Source organism: Orcinus orca, chromosome 12 (genome assembly GCF_937001465.1).
Source record: "Orcinus orca chromosome 12, mOrcOrc1.1, whole genome shotgun sequence".
Classification (NCBI taxonomy): Eukaryota; Metazoa; Chordata; class Mammalia; order Artiodactyla; family Delphinidae; genus Orcinus; species Orcinus orca.
The window spans coordinates 35545570-35559702 of record NC_064570.1 but is presented as its reverse complement, the minus strand read 5'-3'; the positions used below and the strand labels follow the sequence as shown (position 1 = coordinate 35559702).

At 41.3% G+C, this 14133-nt stretch overlaps 1 protein-coding gene across 4 annotated transcripts in view; it reads left to right on the top strand.

Moving 5' to 3' along the window:
• Positions 1–2163: 2163 nt before the first annotated feature.
• Positions 2164–14133, top strand: part of TRMT11 (tRNA methyltransferase 11 homolog) — a 60850-nt gene continuing 48880 nt past the window's right edge. For 2 of the 4 annotated variants that reach the window (XR_004477467.2, XR_004477466.2), the window contains exon 1: positions 2164–2295. Coding sequence is in view for 2 of the 4 variants with exons in the window: in XM_033407743.2 (XP_033263634.1) it covers positions 2224–2295 (72 nt within the window). In the remaining 2 variants the exon portion in view is untranslated. The remainder of the gene's footprint in view (positions 2296–14133) is intronic. The other 2 variants (XM_033407743.2, XM_004263851.3) reach the window with 1 other exon arrangement.

Below are 14133 nucleotides of genomic sequence, written 5' to 3'. Positions count from 1 at the left end.
ACTTAACAACTGAACATCCAAATTCCATTTTGTTCACTGAAGGTGGAGAGAGGAATTTGGAAGTAGGGGTTACGGGCTCTCAAAATTAGATTTACAAGTTTTTCAGCACTGCTTTGCTAAGTAGCTGGCTGAGCATCCACACAGATTAGCAGTTACATGTTTCTATAAATCAGTTCTACTGTGATCAGCTTCAGAAAAGGAATTTTCAACATGTGCAACATGTTGTACTAGTGAACTTACAGTGATATAATTGACAGTATTATGATAACAATATGTAAGGTATTTAAGGAATTCTCAAATGCCTTATGGACCTCTTAAAAATGTGATTAGCCATTTGATTTAATTTATATGAGATTATACCCTCTCATAGTAAGGAGGTTGGAAAACCCTTGGAACCTTACATTTTCAGTGGCTCTTCTCTTGTAAAGATCAATAATCAAATTATGACAATTTAAATTTACTCAGCCTTTTCAGTAGTTCAATTATTTGGTAACTCTCTAGTCATCTATAACATTAGCTCAGGACAAAGCTAATTCATAACCTGTCTTTAAAATGTTTAAAATAGGGCTTCCCTGGTGGCGCTAGTGGTTGGGAGTCCGCCTGCCGATGCAGGGGACCCGGGTTCGTGCCCCGGACTGGGAGGATCTCACATGTCGTGGAGCGGTTGGGCCCGTGGGCCATGGCCGCTGGGCCTGCGCGTCCGGAACCATGTTTAAAATAGTATCAAAAGCATTATTTATGAATGTTGTGATAGTTTTTTGTTTTGTTTTGTTTTTTGCGGTACGCGGGCCTCACTGTTGTGGCCTCTCGTTGTGGAGCACAGGTTCCGGACTGAGGAGCTGAATCATATTTAAATCCACTGCAGTTGCTTATGTCTGAACAGGTGTCTCAGAGTCCCAACTTGTTCAGTTTTGTTTCCTGAGAGCAGCCAGTGTTTTTTCCTCTCTTCTCTTCTTCCTGAATTATCTTCATGAAGACTGAAGATGCTGAGGACCCTTCTGGAATCTTGTGAAATAGAACTCCCTCAGGAATGCTTCACAATAGTGAAGTTTCCATAGTTCTTATATGACTTGTTACAATAAAACTTTACTCTCCAAACTGTTTAAAAACCCCTTGTTTTCTACTCATTGCAAAATTCTAGTCTTCCTATGTATGAAGAGAGCTTTTCTCTCTCTCATTGGTTCACACATCCCTATGGTTCTAAACCATAGGGACACCTAAACCCTTTTCAAATGATAGATGTTTAGTCAGATGTATGGGCAACTTTGACATTACACGTGACTTCTGCCACTGGGACCTGTTAACTCGCTAATTTTCTTTCTTCACTGACTGTGTCCTACTAGTCTCAACATTGTAGTGACCTGTTCTAACCAGAACTCCAAATTCTCCTTTCCAATTCCTGGTCCTTCCCAGGAACACCTCTGGTTTTTTAATAAGCAGCAGCCTATACCAGAGGCTCCAATGCTTACACAATAGTAATCTCACAAGAGGGGCCAGGTCTCTACGAGATCTGCCTTGGGGAGCTTTGCATCTGTCTAGAAGGCAGACTTTGAACCTCTCTGCCCCTTCCAGTACAATTTTTTGAAAAAGCTGCAGATGCAAACTAGTATATATAGAATGGATAAACAGCAAGGTCCTACTTCATAGCACAGGGAACTATATTCAATATCCTGTAATAAACCATAATGGAAAAGAATATGAAAATGAATATATATATATGTGTATAACTGAATCACTTTGCTGTACATCAGAAACTAACACAACACTGTAAATCAACTATACTTCAATAAGTATAGCTAAGTCCAGCTAAGTCAGTCCCCAAAGCCTGGAGTGGTTAGAGAAGGCTGCAGGGAAAAGACAGAAATTTCAGTTCAGTTTCGAAGGCCTGGAATTTGAAGAGTTGTAGGGGAAGTTAAAAGTACATTCCAGGTGGAGGATCATTGGGAACTACACTGTCTCATCGCAACCTGCTCTTGAACACAACACATCTTCTCACACCAGCTCCTGGTACACCGGGACCTCAAACAGAACGCACCCGGCAGCAGAAGAAACCTCTCCCGGAACTGCGGGGCTCAAATCCCGCAAGCCGGGAACCTCCGGAGAGAACCGACTCTCCCCACTTCCGCTTCTGGCTCCTCAGGCTCTGCCTTAGCGGAAGCGGTCTGTAGGGGAAGAAAAGAGTGAGACACCCTCGGTGGCGCAGGCGCGCCGCGGGCTGATGCGATGGCGTTGCTGGGACCCGTGAACAGGTATCTTCTGCTCATGGCACAGGAACACCTGGAGTTCCGCCTGCCGGTAAGCGCCGCAGTGACCTCCACCTCTTTCTTCTGGAGAGGACGGCGGGGTGGAGATTGGTGTGCGAGCGGAGGCGACCCACGCAGTCCGAGCCCGCGGGCGGTGGGGGGTCTGTGCTTGTCGGGGAGATCACGCGTCCCCCCAGTCCCTCGGCCCCTGGGATTGGTCTGAGCTCTGCGGAGGGTGTGAGAGAGAAGTCCGAGACAGCCTCTCAGCCTTGCTAAGCATTTTCATTCATTCTTCAGCCCATGTGCCAGGTACCGGAGTCAGGCAGGTGAATATGACCGGTCCTCTCCCTCCTGGAGCTCTTCGTCTAGAGAATAGAGACAGCAGACAGAAGTACTCAGGGTAGCGTTTTAAGTGTCGAATATGCGGGTCAGGTTTCGTGGGGGTTGGCGTAGTGGTGGTGATGGTGGGTGGTAGGGTTAGATGATGGAAAAGTTGGGGAAATTGTTTTATTTATTCATTCAAGAAACATTTTCAGAGTACCTGTAATCGAATATTCTGAACAATGGGGATATAATGATGACAAAGTTTCTGTCTTCAAGGAGTTTACTGTTTAGGCTAAGGGGTGAGCCGATGCATAAACGTAGCACTATGAAATAATGTTGGTAAGTGCAGTGATAGGTAGGGAAATAGCATATAGAAGGGAAATATGATCCACCTGAGGGGTGGGTGATGTTGGCCATTAAGATGGCTTCCAGGACGGCATGACACTTGAACTGTAACATAAAAGAAGAGTAGGAGTTAGCCAGGCCAAGGAGAGACATAAGCAAATTAGAATTACAAGCTATTCATTATTACCTGATTACCAAATATGTAGCAAAGAATGACAAGAAGAGAGCAGGAGAGGAGGGTAGGGTTCAGAAAATGCAAAGCCTTAAATACTCTGGATCTTAGAAGGGGACTTTATTGAAGAATTTTAAGGAAGTGACAGAATCAGATTTTTTTTTAAAGAAATCACTTTGGCTGCAGTACAGAGGATGGAGTTGAGAGGAATAAGGAGTTAGGAGTTGAGTCTGTTGGAATAGTCTTGTTAATAAATTAAGAAGGCCTGAACTAGGGCAGGGGCTAAGAGGATGGAATAGACTGGGGATATATTTAGGTGATAAAATCATCAGGGCTTGATGATTGATTGAAGGTGGGGGCAAGAGGGACCAATCAAGGATGATTCCTGGGATGGATATAAGGGTGTTTCCACTTAAAATAGAGAGCACAGGCAGCTGTACGATTTAAATTTTGGTTATGCTGAATTGGTTATGCTTGTGTAACATCAAATGGAGATGACCAGGAGGCAGTGAATATGAGTATGCACAGACGTTGATAGAGCTGCATGTACTGGTAATTAATATTTGGGAGTCTTCTGCATATGAACTCTAGGAGAGAAAATGAAATTATTCAGAGAAAGCATAGCTTCAAAAGAGTGGTGGGCCAAATGCAGGTACTTGGAAGCATTGATATTAAGGGGAATTGGGAAAAGGAGGTCATGAAGAAGATAGGCAAGTGTCAGAATAGGAAGTATGTGAGACCATAAAAATCAAGAGGGTAAAGTTTTAGTTTTGCTAGTGTGGTTGTGTAGTTTTAGGCGAAGAAGCCAGATTGCTTGGTTTGGTGGTCACTGGAAAATGGGGAAGGGGAGATAGACTGCTCTTAACATAAGAAGGGAAAGTAAGGGATTGGTTAACAGTTTGAGGGGGCCATAGAGTCAAGGGAGGATCCCTATCCCTCTTGGAGAAATTTGCATGTTTGTAGGCTGAAGGGAAGGGGAAAATGGATATAAGGACACAGTGGGAGGTGTTGGCCTTTCAGTAGAAGGGGAGTGTGGGCGGAGGGGACTTAAGATGGGTGCGGGTAGTTGCCTGAGGGCCTGTTTTCTGGGTAATGAATGAGTCAAGGTTATTTCTTGAAAGATGGGGGACCAAGCGATTGAGTGGAGAAACTGAGAAAAATAGTAAAATCTGAAATAATCATTGAGAGCAAAGAGGGAGCTGATGAGCTACAACAGTTGAGTAGAGAAGAACTCAGGTGTTAGAGCGAGGCTGAAAACGCAGCTGAGGGTGAAGAGCATGTATTTGTAATTGTGCCAAGATTCTGTGATTTTCTTCAGTTGTGTTCAACTCACTGGCCTTGGGAGTTTTGAAGGAAGATTGTGGCATTGATTCGGGACTAATGTGTTGCTGGGCAGGTGCGTTGAGAAATGAAAGCAAGTGTAGAGGCACAGAGGGATGGTTGATTGTGGTGGTTTGTGTGGGGGATGTGAGGGGAAGGAGGATGAAGTAATGGGCACTGAGACTAGAGAGGTGGGTAGGATCCAGATTTTGGAGTGTTGTGAAACCATTGGAAGGAATTTGGATTTTGTTTTAGATTTAATGGAGAGCCATTGACTCTTTTTTCTTTTTTTTTCCTTTTTAAGCCAGAAAGTGACAAACATTTTTTCATTTTAAATCACTAAGTGACTAGCAATCATTTGTGTTTTAAAAAGATAGTTCTGGAGTACCAGAGAAAGGATACCACTTAGAGGATACTGGGGTGGAACTAGAGAGAAGCCAAGGACGGTGAGTGCCTATAGTCAGATAATGCAGGGAGAATGGAGTGGTTAAGCTGCAGTCTTAAAAATAGCATCCCTAGTATTTGCTGGTTTTACCTGTTTTTTCTTTCTTAAATTCTTCTTAGTATCTTTCCCTTGTGCCAGTTTAAACTTCCAAAAGCTCAGCCATCTTTTCTGTCTCCATTGTCCCAAGGCTGAAACTCTAGTCTGGCATTCAAGGCCTGCAGTTGCATGGTTTTCTCCTCTGTATCCGCCCACCCGCTCCTCCCACAAACAGTGCAGCCAAAATAGACTTCCCCATTATTCCCTGAATGATGATGCCCTCTTGTTTGGGTCTTTCCTATTCCACTCTTCATTTTACTGATTTTATATCGTCAATATTCATTTAGATTTGCCCACATATTTGTTTATTTTAGGTTTATATTTTTCACTTGATTCTTTTTCAGATGTGCAATTTCCTTTTTTTTTAATCCTCTACCAAAATTCTTAATTTTGTCTTTCATCCCCTTCAATATAGAAAGCACAGTTATGTTAAAGTATGTACTTGAAAAAAGGGGTCCTATGGGTCTGTTTCTTCTATGTATTGTTTCTCTTGGTTCTTTCTCATGTGTGTGCTGGGTGTTTGTTAAATATATACCAGATATATTTGAAAATTTATTTGAAAAAATAAGTGAGAGCTAGGATGATGTAAATCCTCTTGAAGAATATAGGAGCATTAACACACTAGGATCACTTGAACTCGTTTTCAGCCATTAAGTTCTGTTTCTGTTCTGATTTGCACATACTGCTAGTGTGTGTAGCTTTTGGGGATGCCAGTCTAAACTGGGTGGATTATCAAACTTCCTTTCCTTCTCATTGTTGGCCCTATACTCTTTTTGTTCCTCTAGCTCCATTAAGCTGTCCAAAGGGCTGTCCGCCCTCACAGCTGCGTTTGGAATTGGTAAATGTCCCAGGGAGAGAGTGGCTGCACCTTGAGATTTCTGTCCTCTCCGGGATCTTGGTTTGGTAATTTTTGTAATCTCTTGATGCCTTCAAGCAGAAGTCAGGTTTTTTTTTTTAATTCTTTTCAGCAGGAGGCTTAATCTGAATCACCTAGTTTGCCATCATTGGAAGTGAAAGTCCTCTCTCTGTACAGATTCTCCCTGTGTTTCAGGGCTTAAGTGAGTTTTTTTTTTGTTTTTTTTTTTGTTTGTTTGTTTGTTTGCAGTACGCAGGCCTCTCACTGTTGTGGCCTCTCCCATTGCAGAGCACAGGCTCCGGGTGCGCAGGCTCAGCGGCCATGGCTCATGGGCCTAGCTGCTCCACGGCATGTGGGATCTTCCCAGACCGGGGCACGAACCCATGTCCCCTGCATCGGCAGGTGGACTCTCAACCACTGCGCCACCAGGGAAGCCCCTTAAATGAATTTCCATTGAAACTTTTCTTCTAAAACTGAAGTAATCTTTTCTTCCTTTGTACTCTGGTACAATACTTCTTTGCTTCTTTAAGGGCACTCACTGTTGTATACCTCACTTTTCAGTTACTGGATTAAATGTTAGTTCTAGTAGAGCTTAAGCTCCCTCAGGATAAATATATATTTATCTTTACATAGCTCAGTGCCTTGCATATATTAGTTGTTTAATAAATATTGAATTGAGTGAAATAGGATCTCTTCAGGGAAGGCAATCAAAAGGACAGTCTACACTTATGGACCCATCTACTGTATGAGAACTGCTAGGCAGGAAAGCTATAATGAGTAGCTGCCTTTATGATTTAAAATGAAAGACTGAGTGCAAGTGTGGTCTGGTTTTACCTCTGTGCAGTTAATCAGGGCCAGTTTTAGTTGGCAGCTGCCTTATTGTACTAAAAGTAAAGTTCAGACCCCTGGGTTTCATTGCTGGTTCTGAAGCAGACTAAATGGATGAAAGAGTGGCTAAAAGAACTGAAAAGCTCATGAATTAATGTATCAGGTATGCATCAGATCATGCCATATTTTTATATCCAATGTCTAATATAAATTCTTCTATTCCTGATATAAAAAGATTCTCAACTGGAAAGTGGGTTTGCCATATGATGAATAAAAATCTTGTGTTTTGATTTTTCCAAGTAGGTTGATATTGTATTTTAATATGTGTTTTGCTTTTAAATTTGAAACTTGGATTATCACATTTACTCTCACTTTAAATCATTGCTTAGATTTTAGGTAATGGTGCTAATTCTATGTTGTAAAATTTCCAATAATCCTCACTTTTTAAAAAAATCTCTTAGAACATTTGTGCTTTAACCTGTTGCTAATTTCTAACAATGTATTCCAAGAGCAGCACACTTTCCTGTTTTAAATGTAAAGCTGATTTCATAATATGGTTTAGTACAGAATGAACAATAATCATTCTAGTTCAAGAGACAATCTATAACTTCATTTTTTTCTTTTAAGTATTATAACTTTGTCAGTCTCACTTGATTTCTTGACTCACTGGGCTTCAAGGATAGTGTTGGTCATCATCAGCTTGATTCCTTTAATAACAGCCTAGGTTCTTTGCTCCATTCTTTACAGACCTTACCTCGTGAGGTAGCTGATTCCTGTTTTATAGGTGGGGGAACTGAGGGTCAAAGGAGTTAAGCTTCTTGTAAAAAAAAAAAAATCACAGAGCTGCTATTTGGAAGAACTGAAGAACAAATTGTGGTCTGACTCTGAGGTCCAGTGATGCCTTCTATTCAAATTTGTGTCACCCGTGTTGCAAAATGACTTTTGGACTACCTTCATTGATTTACTGATAGTCTATGCTAGTTCTTGGTCTGTCCATGTGATTCATCTGAGTTCAGCACCTTCTAATGCCAGGGATTAAGAAAATGATTTGTTGCATAGACAAAAGGGAAAACAGAGAAGGTACTAGTTGTTCAAACCTCCCATTCTTCTTGGTCTTGAGGTAGAGGACTTCATGGTCTGGGTGTACATTCTCTCATGGTGGCTGTGGCTCATGATGGGCGTGGTTTTCGTCCCTTCCCCTAGTTGGAACGAAAGGGGATTGTAGGCACCCCTCAGTGGGGACACTTATCTCTCATTAGGTTTATTCCTCTATAAGACCTATACAGAGGAGTGGGATTCTACCTGCTTTATGTTATTTGGGGAGGCAAAATTTGTTAGTAGTATAAATCATAAAGTTTGTATAATATCCTGTGTTTATCAGTACATAGTGATTGCTTCATAGACTATATGTACTATCTGAACAGATTTCAAGTTTGCATACCTGATGTTTTAAAGTAGCTTTTGTATTCTCTTTCTAGTTCTGTAATTTTATCCAGAAAGGAGGTTAACGTACCATAACTTGTACATAATGAATCCACAGTGATGCTCCCTAGTTAATCACTTTTCTTTTTTTTAATTTAACATATATTTATTCATCTAATTAACTGGACAGGACAGCAGAGTTAATCTCTAAAGGGACTCCTGGCATTTGGTAAAATTCTATTATTCATCTTTTAGTCTTTTAATCATAAAATAATACATTACTAATGATTTTAGTTTCTAGAAAAAGAATGGTTCCAAATACAGCTTGTAAACAAATATAGTAAAAATAATTTTCTGTGCTAGTAATCAAAAAATTAAAATAACAAGTTAAAAGCACTATTTTTTAATCTACTTAATTAACAAAAACAGTACAACATCCAACTGAGCAGTAGTGAAGGCAAATTGATACTCTCACTTTATAATTTAAAACAGTCCTTTAAGAAAGTATTTTGGGAGTGGCTTCAAGATGGCAGAGCAGTAGACATGGAGATCACCTTCCTTCTCACAAATACATCAAAATTACATCTACATGTGGAACAACTCCTACAGAACACCTACTGAATGCTGGCAGAAGACCTCAGACTTCCCAAAAGGCAAGAAACTCCCCACATACCTGGGTAGAGCAAAAGAAAAAAGAAAAAACAGAGACAAAAGAATAGGAATGGGACCTGCCCCTCTGGGAGGGAGCTGTGAAGGAGGAAGAGTTTCCACACACTAGGAAGCCCCTTCACTGGCAGAGACAGGGGTGGTGAGGGAGAAACTTAGGAGCCACAGAAGAGAGTGCAGCAACAGGGGTGCGGAGGGCAAAGCGCAGAGATTCCCACACAGAGGGTTGGTGCTGACCAGCACTCACCAGCCCGAGAGGCTTGTCAGCTCACCCCCTGGGGTGGGTGGTGGCTGGGAGCTGAGGTTCAGGCTTTGGAGGTCAGACCCCAGGGAGAGGACTGGGGTTGGCTGCCTGAACACAGCCTGAAGGGGGCTAGTGTGCCACAGCTAGCTGGATGGGAATCTGGGAAAAAGTCTGGACCTGCCTAAGAGGCAAGAGACCATTGTTTTGGGGTGCACGAGGAGAAGGGATTCAGAGCACCGCTTAAACGAGCTCCAGAGACGGGCGCGAGCCATGGCTATCAGCGTGGACACCAGAGATGGGCATGAAATGCTAAGGCTGATGCTGCAGCCACCAAGAAGCCTGTATGCAAGCACAGGTCACTATCCACACCTCCCCTCCTAGGAGCCTGTGCAGCCCGCCACTGCCAGGATCCCATGATCCAGGGACAACTTCCCCGGGAGAACGCACGGTGTGCCTCAGGCTGGTGCAACGTCACGCCGGCCTCTGCCGCCGCAGGCTCACCCTGCATTCCTTACCCCTCCCTCCCTCCGGCCCGAGTGAGCCAGAGCCCCCGAATTAGCCGCTCCTTTAACCCCATCCTGTCTGGGCAGAGAACAGATGCCCTCAGGCGACCTACATGCAGAGATGGGCCAAATCTAAAGCTGAACCCCAGGAGCTGTGCGAACAAAGAAGAGAAAGGGAAATCTCTCCCAGCAGACTCAGGAGCAGCGGATTAAATCTCCACAATCAACTTGACGTACCGTGCATCTCTGGAATACCTGAATAGACAACGAATCATCCCAAAATTGAGGTGGTGGACTTTGGGAGCAACTGTAGACTTGGGGTTTGCTTTCTGCATCAATTTGTTTCTGGTTTTATGTTTATCTTAGTTTAGTATTAAAAGCTTATTATCATTGGTAGATTTGTTTACTGATTTGGTTGTTCTCTTCCTTTTTAAATTTTATATATATATTTTTTTTTTCCTTTTTCTCTTTTTGTGAGTGTGTATGTGTGTGATTCTTTGTGTGATTTTGACTGTATAGCTGGGCTTTTGCCATTTGTCCTAGGGTTCTGACTTTTTTTTTTAACTGTAGTTTTTAGCACTTGTTATCATTGGTGGATTTGTTTTTTGGTTTGGTTGCTCTCTTCTTTCTTTCCTTCTTTTTTTTTTAATTTTTTATTTTTAATAGTTTTTTTCTATTTTAATAACTTTATTTTATTTTTTCCTTTTTTCTTTCTTTCTTTTTTTTTCTCCCTTTTCTTCTGAGCCGTGTGGCTGACAGGGTCTTGGTGCTCCAGCCGGGTGTCAGTCCTAAGCCTCGGAGGTGGGAGAGCCGAGCTAAGGACATTGGACCACCAGAGACGTCCTGGCCCCACGTAATATCAAACAGCAGAAGCTCTCCCAGAGATCACCATCTCAACGCTAAGACCCAGCTCCACTCAACGACCAGCAAGCTACAGTGCTGGACACCCTATGCCAAACAACTAGCAAGACAGGAACACAAACCCACCTTTAGCAGAGAGGCTGCCTAAAATCGTTATAAGTTCACAGACACTCCAAAACACACCACCGGATGTGGTCCTGCCCACGAGAAAGCCAAGATCCGGCCTCATCCACCAGAACACAGGCACCAGTTCTACACAACCCTCTGAACCAACCTGCATAACCAGGAAGCTTACACAACCCTCTGAACCAACCTTACCCACTGGGAGCAGACATTAAAAACAACGGGAACTACGAACCTGCAGATTGCGAAAAGGAGACCCCAAACACAGTAAGTTAAGCAAAATGAGAAGACACAGAAATACACAGCAGATGAAGGAGCAAGGTAAAAACCCATCAGACCAAACAAATGAAGAGGAAATAGGCAGTCTACCTGAAAAAGAATTCAGAGTAATAATAGTAAAGATGATCCAAAATCTTGGAAGTAGAATGGAGAAAATACAAGAAACGTTTAACAAGGACCTAGAGAACTAAAGAGCAAACAAACAGTCATGAACAACACAATAAATAAAATTAAAAATTCTCTAGAAGGAGTGAACAGTAGAATAACTGAGGCAGAAGAATGGGTAAGTGACCTGGAATATAAAATAGTGGAAATAACTACCACAGAGCAGAATAAAGAAAAAAGAAAAAAGAATTGAGGACAGTCTCAGAGACCTCTGAGACAACATTAAACGCACCAACATTCAAATTATAGGGGTTCCAGAAGAAGAAGAGAAAAAAAAAAGGGACTGAGGGGCTTCCCTGATGGCGCAGTGGTTGAGAGTCTGCCTGCCGAAGCAGGGGACACAGGTTCGTGCCCTGGTCTGGGAAGATCCCACGTGCCGTGGAGCAGCTGGGCCTGTGAGTCATGGCTGCTGGGCCTGCGCGTCCGGAGCCTGTGCTCCGCAACGGGTGAGGCCACAACAGTGAGAGGCCTGCGTACCACAAAAAAAAAAAAGGGACTGTGAAAGTATTTGAAGAGATTATACTTGAAAACTTCCCTAATATGGGTAAGGAAATAGTCAAGTCCAGGAAGCGCAGAGAGTCCCATACAGGATAAACCCAAGGAGAAACACGCCAAGACACATATTAATCAAACTATCAAAAATTAAGTACAAAGAAAAAATATTAAAAGCAGCAAGGGAAAAGCAACAATACACATACAAGGGAATCCCCATAAGGTTAACAGCTAATCTCTCAGCAGAAACTCTGCAAGCCGGAAGGGAGTTGCAGGACATATTTAAAGTGATAAAAGGGAAAAACCTACAACCAAGATTACTCTACCCAGCAAGGATCTCATTCAGATTCAAGGTAGAAATTAAAACCTTTACAGACAAGCAAAAGCTAAGAAAATTCAGCACCACCAAACCAGCTTTACGACAAATGCTAAAGGAACTTCTCTAGGCCAGAAACACAACAGAAGGAAAAGACTTACAATAACAAACCCAAAACAATTAAGAAAATGGTAATAGAAACATAAATATCGATAACTACCGTAAGTGTAAATGGATTAGATGCTCCAACCAAAAGACATAGACTGGCTGAATGGTTACAAAAACAAGACCTGTACATATGCTGTCTACAAGAGACCCAATTCAGACCTAGGGACACATACAGACTGAACGTGAGGGCATGGAAAAAGATATTCCATGGGAATGGAAATCAAGAGAAAGCTGGAGTAGCAATTCTCATATCAGACAAAATAGACTTTAAAGTAAAGAAGGTTACAAGAGACAAGGACATTACATAATGATCAAGGGATCAGTCCAAGAAGAAGATATAGCAATTGTAAATATTTATGCACTCAACATAGGGGCACCTCAATAGATAAGGCAAATGCTAACAGCCATAAAAGGGGAAATCGACAGTAACACAATAATAGTAGGGGACTTTAACACCCCACTTTCACCAATGGACAGATCACCCAAAATGAAAATAAATAAGGAGACACAAGCTTTAAATGATACATTAAACAAGATGGACTTAATTGATACTTATAGGACATTCCATCTAAAAAACAGCAGATAACACTTTCTTCTCAAGTGCTCATGGAACATTCTCCAGGATAGATCATATCTTGGGTCACAAATCAAGCCTTGGTAAATTTAAGAAAATTGAAATCATATCAAGTATCTTTTCGGGCCACAGTGCTATGAGACTAGGTATCAATTACAGGAAAAAATCTGTAAAAAATACTAACACGTGGAGGCTAAACAATACACTACTGTATAACCAAGAGATTACTGAAGAAATCAAAGAGGAAATAAAAAAATACCTAGAAACAAATGACAATGAGAACACGATGACCCAAAACCTATGGGAAGCAGCAAAAGCAGTTCTAAGAGGGAAGTTTACAGCAATACAGTCCTACCTCAAGTAACAAGAAACATCTCAAATAAACAACCTAACCTTACACCTAAAGCAATTAGAGAAAGAAGAACAAGAAAACCCCAGTGTTAGCAGAAGGAACGAAATCATAAATATCAGACCAGAAATAAATGAAAAAGAAATGAAGGAAACAATAGCAAAGATAATTGATCCTAAAAGCTTGTTCTTTGAGAAGATAAACAAAATTGATAAACCATTAGCCAGACTCATCTAGAAAAAAAGGGAGAAGACTCAACAGAATTAGAAATGAAAAAGGAGAAGTAACAACTGACACTGCAGAAATTCAAAGGAGCATGAGAGATTACTACAGGCAACTATATGCCAATAAAATGGACAACCTGGAAGAAATGGACAAATTATTAGAAAAACACAACCTTCTGAAATTGAACCAGGAAGAAATAGAAAATATAAACAGACCGATCCCAAGCACTGAAATTGAAACTGTGATTAAAAATCTTCCAACAAACAGAAGCCCAGGACCAGATGGATTCACCAGAATATTCTATCAAACATTTAGAGAAGAGCTAACACCTATCCTTCTCAAACTCTTCCAAAATATAGCAGAGGGAGGAACACTCCCAAACTCATTCTACGAGGCCACCGTCAACCTGATACCAAAACCAGACAGAGATGCCACAAAAAAAGAAAACTACTGGCCAATATCACTGATGAACATAGATGCAAAAATCCTCAACAAAAATACTAGCAAACAGAATCCAACAGCACATTAAAAGGGTCATACACCATGATCAAATGGGGTTTATCCCAGGAATGCAAAGATTCTTCAATATATGCAAATCAATCAATGTGATACACCATATTAGCAAATTGAAGAATAAAAACCATATAATCATCTCAATAGATGTAGAAAAAGCTTTCGAGAAAATTCAACACCCATTTATGATAAAAACCCTCCAGAAAGTAGGCATAGAGGGAACTTATCTCAACATAATAAAGGCCATATATGACAAACCCACAGCCAACATCGTTCTCAATGGTGAAAAACTGAAATTATTTCCACTAAGATCAGGAACAAGGCAAGGTTGCCCACTCTCACCACTATTATTATGCATAGTTTTGGAAGTTTTAGCCACAGCAGTCAGAGAAGAAAAAAATAAAAGGAATCCAATTCGGAAAAGAAGAAGTAAACCTGTCACTGTTTGCAGATGACATGATACTATACATAGAGAATCCTAAAGATGCTACCAGAAAACTACTAGAGCTAATCAATGAATTTGGTAAAGTAGTAGGATACAAAATTAATGCACAGAAATCTCTTGCATTCCTATACACTAATGGTGAAAAATCTGAAAGAGAAA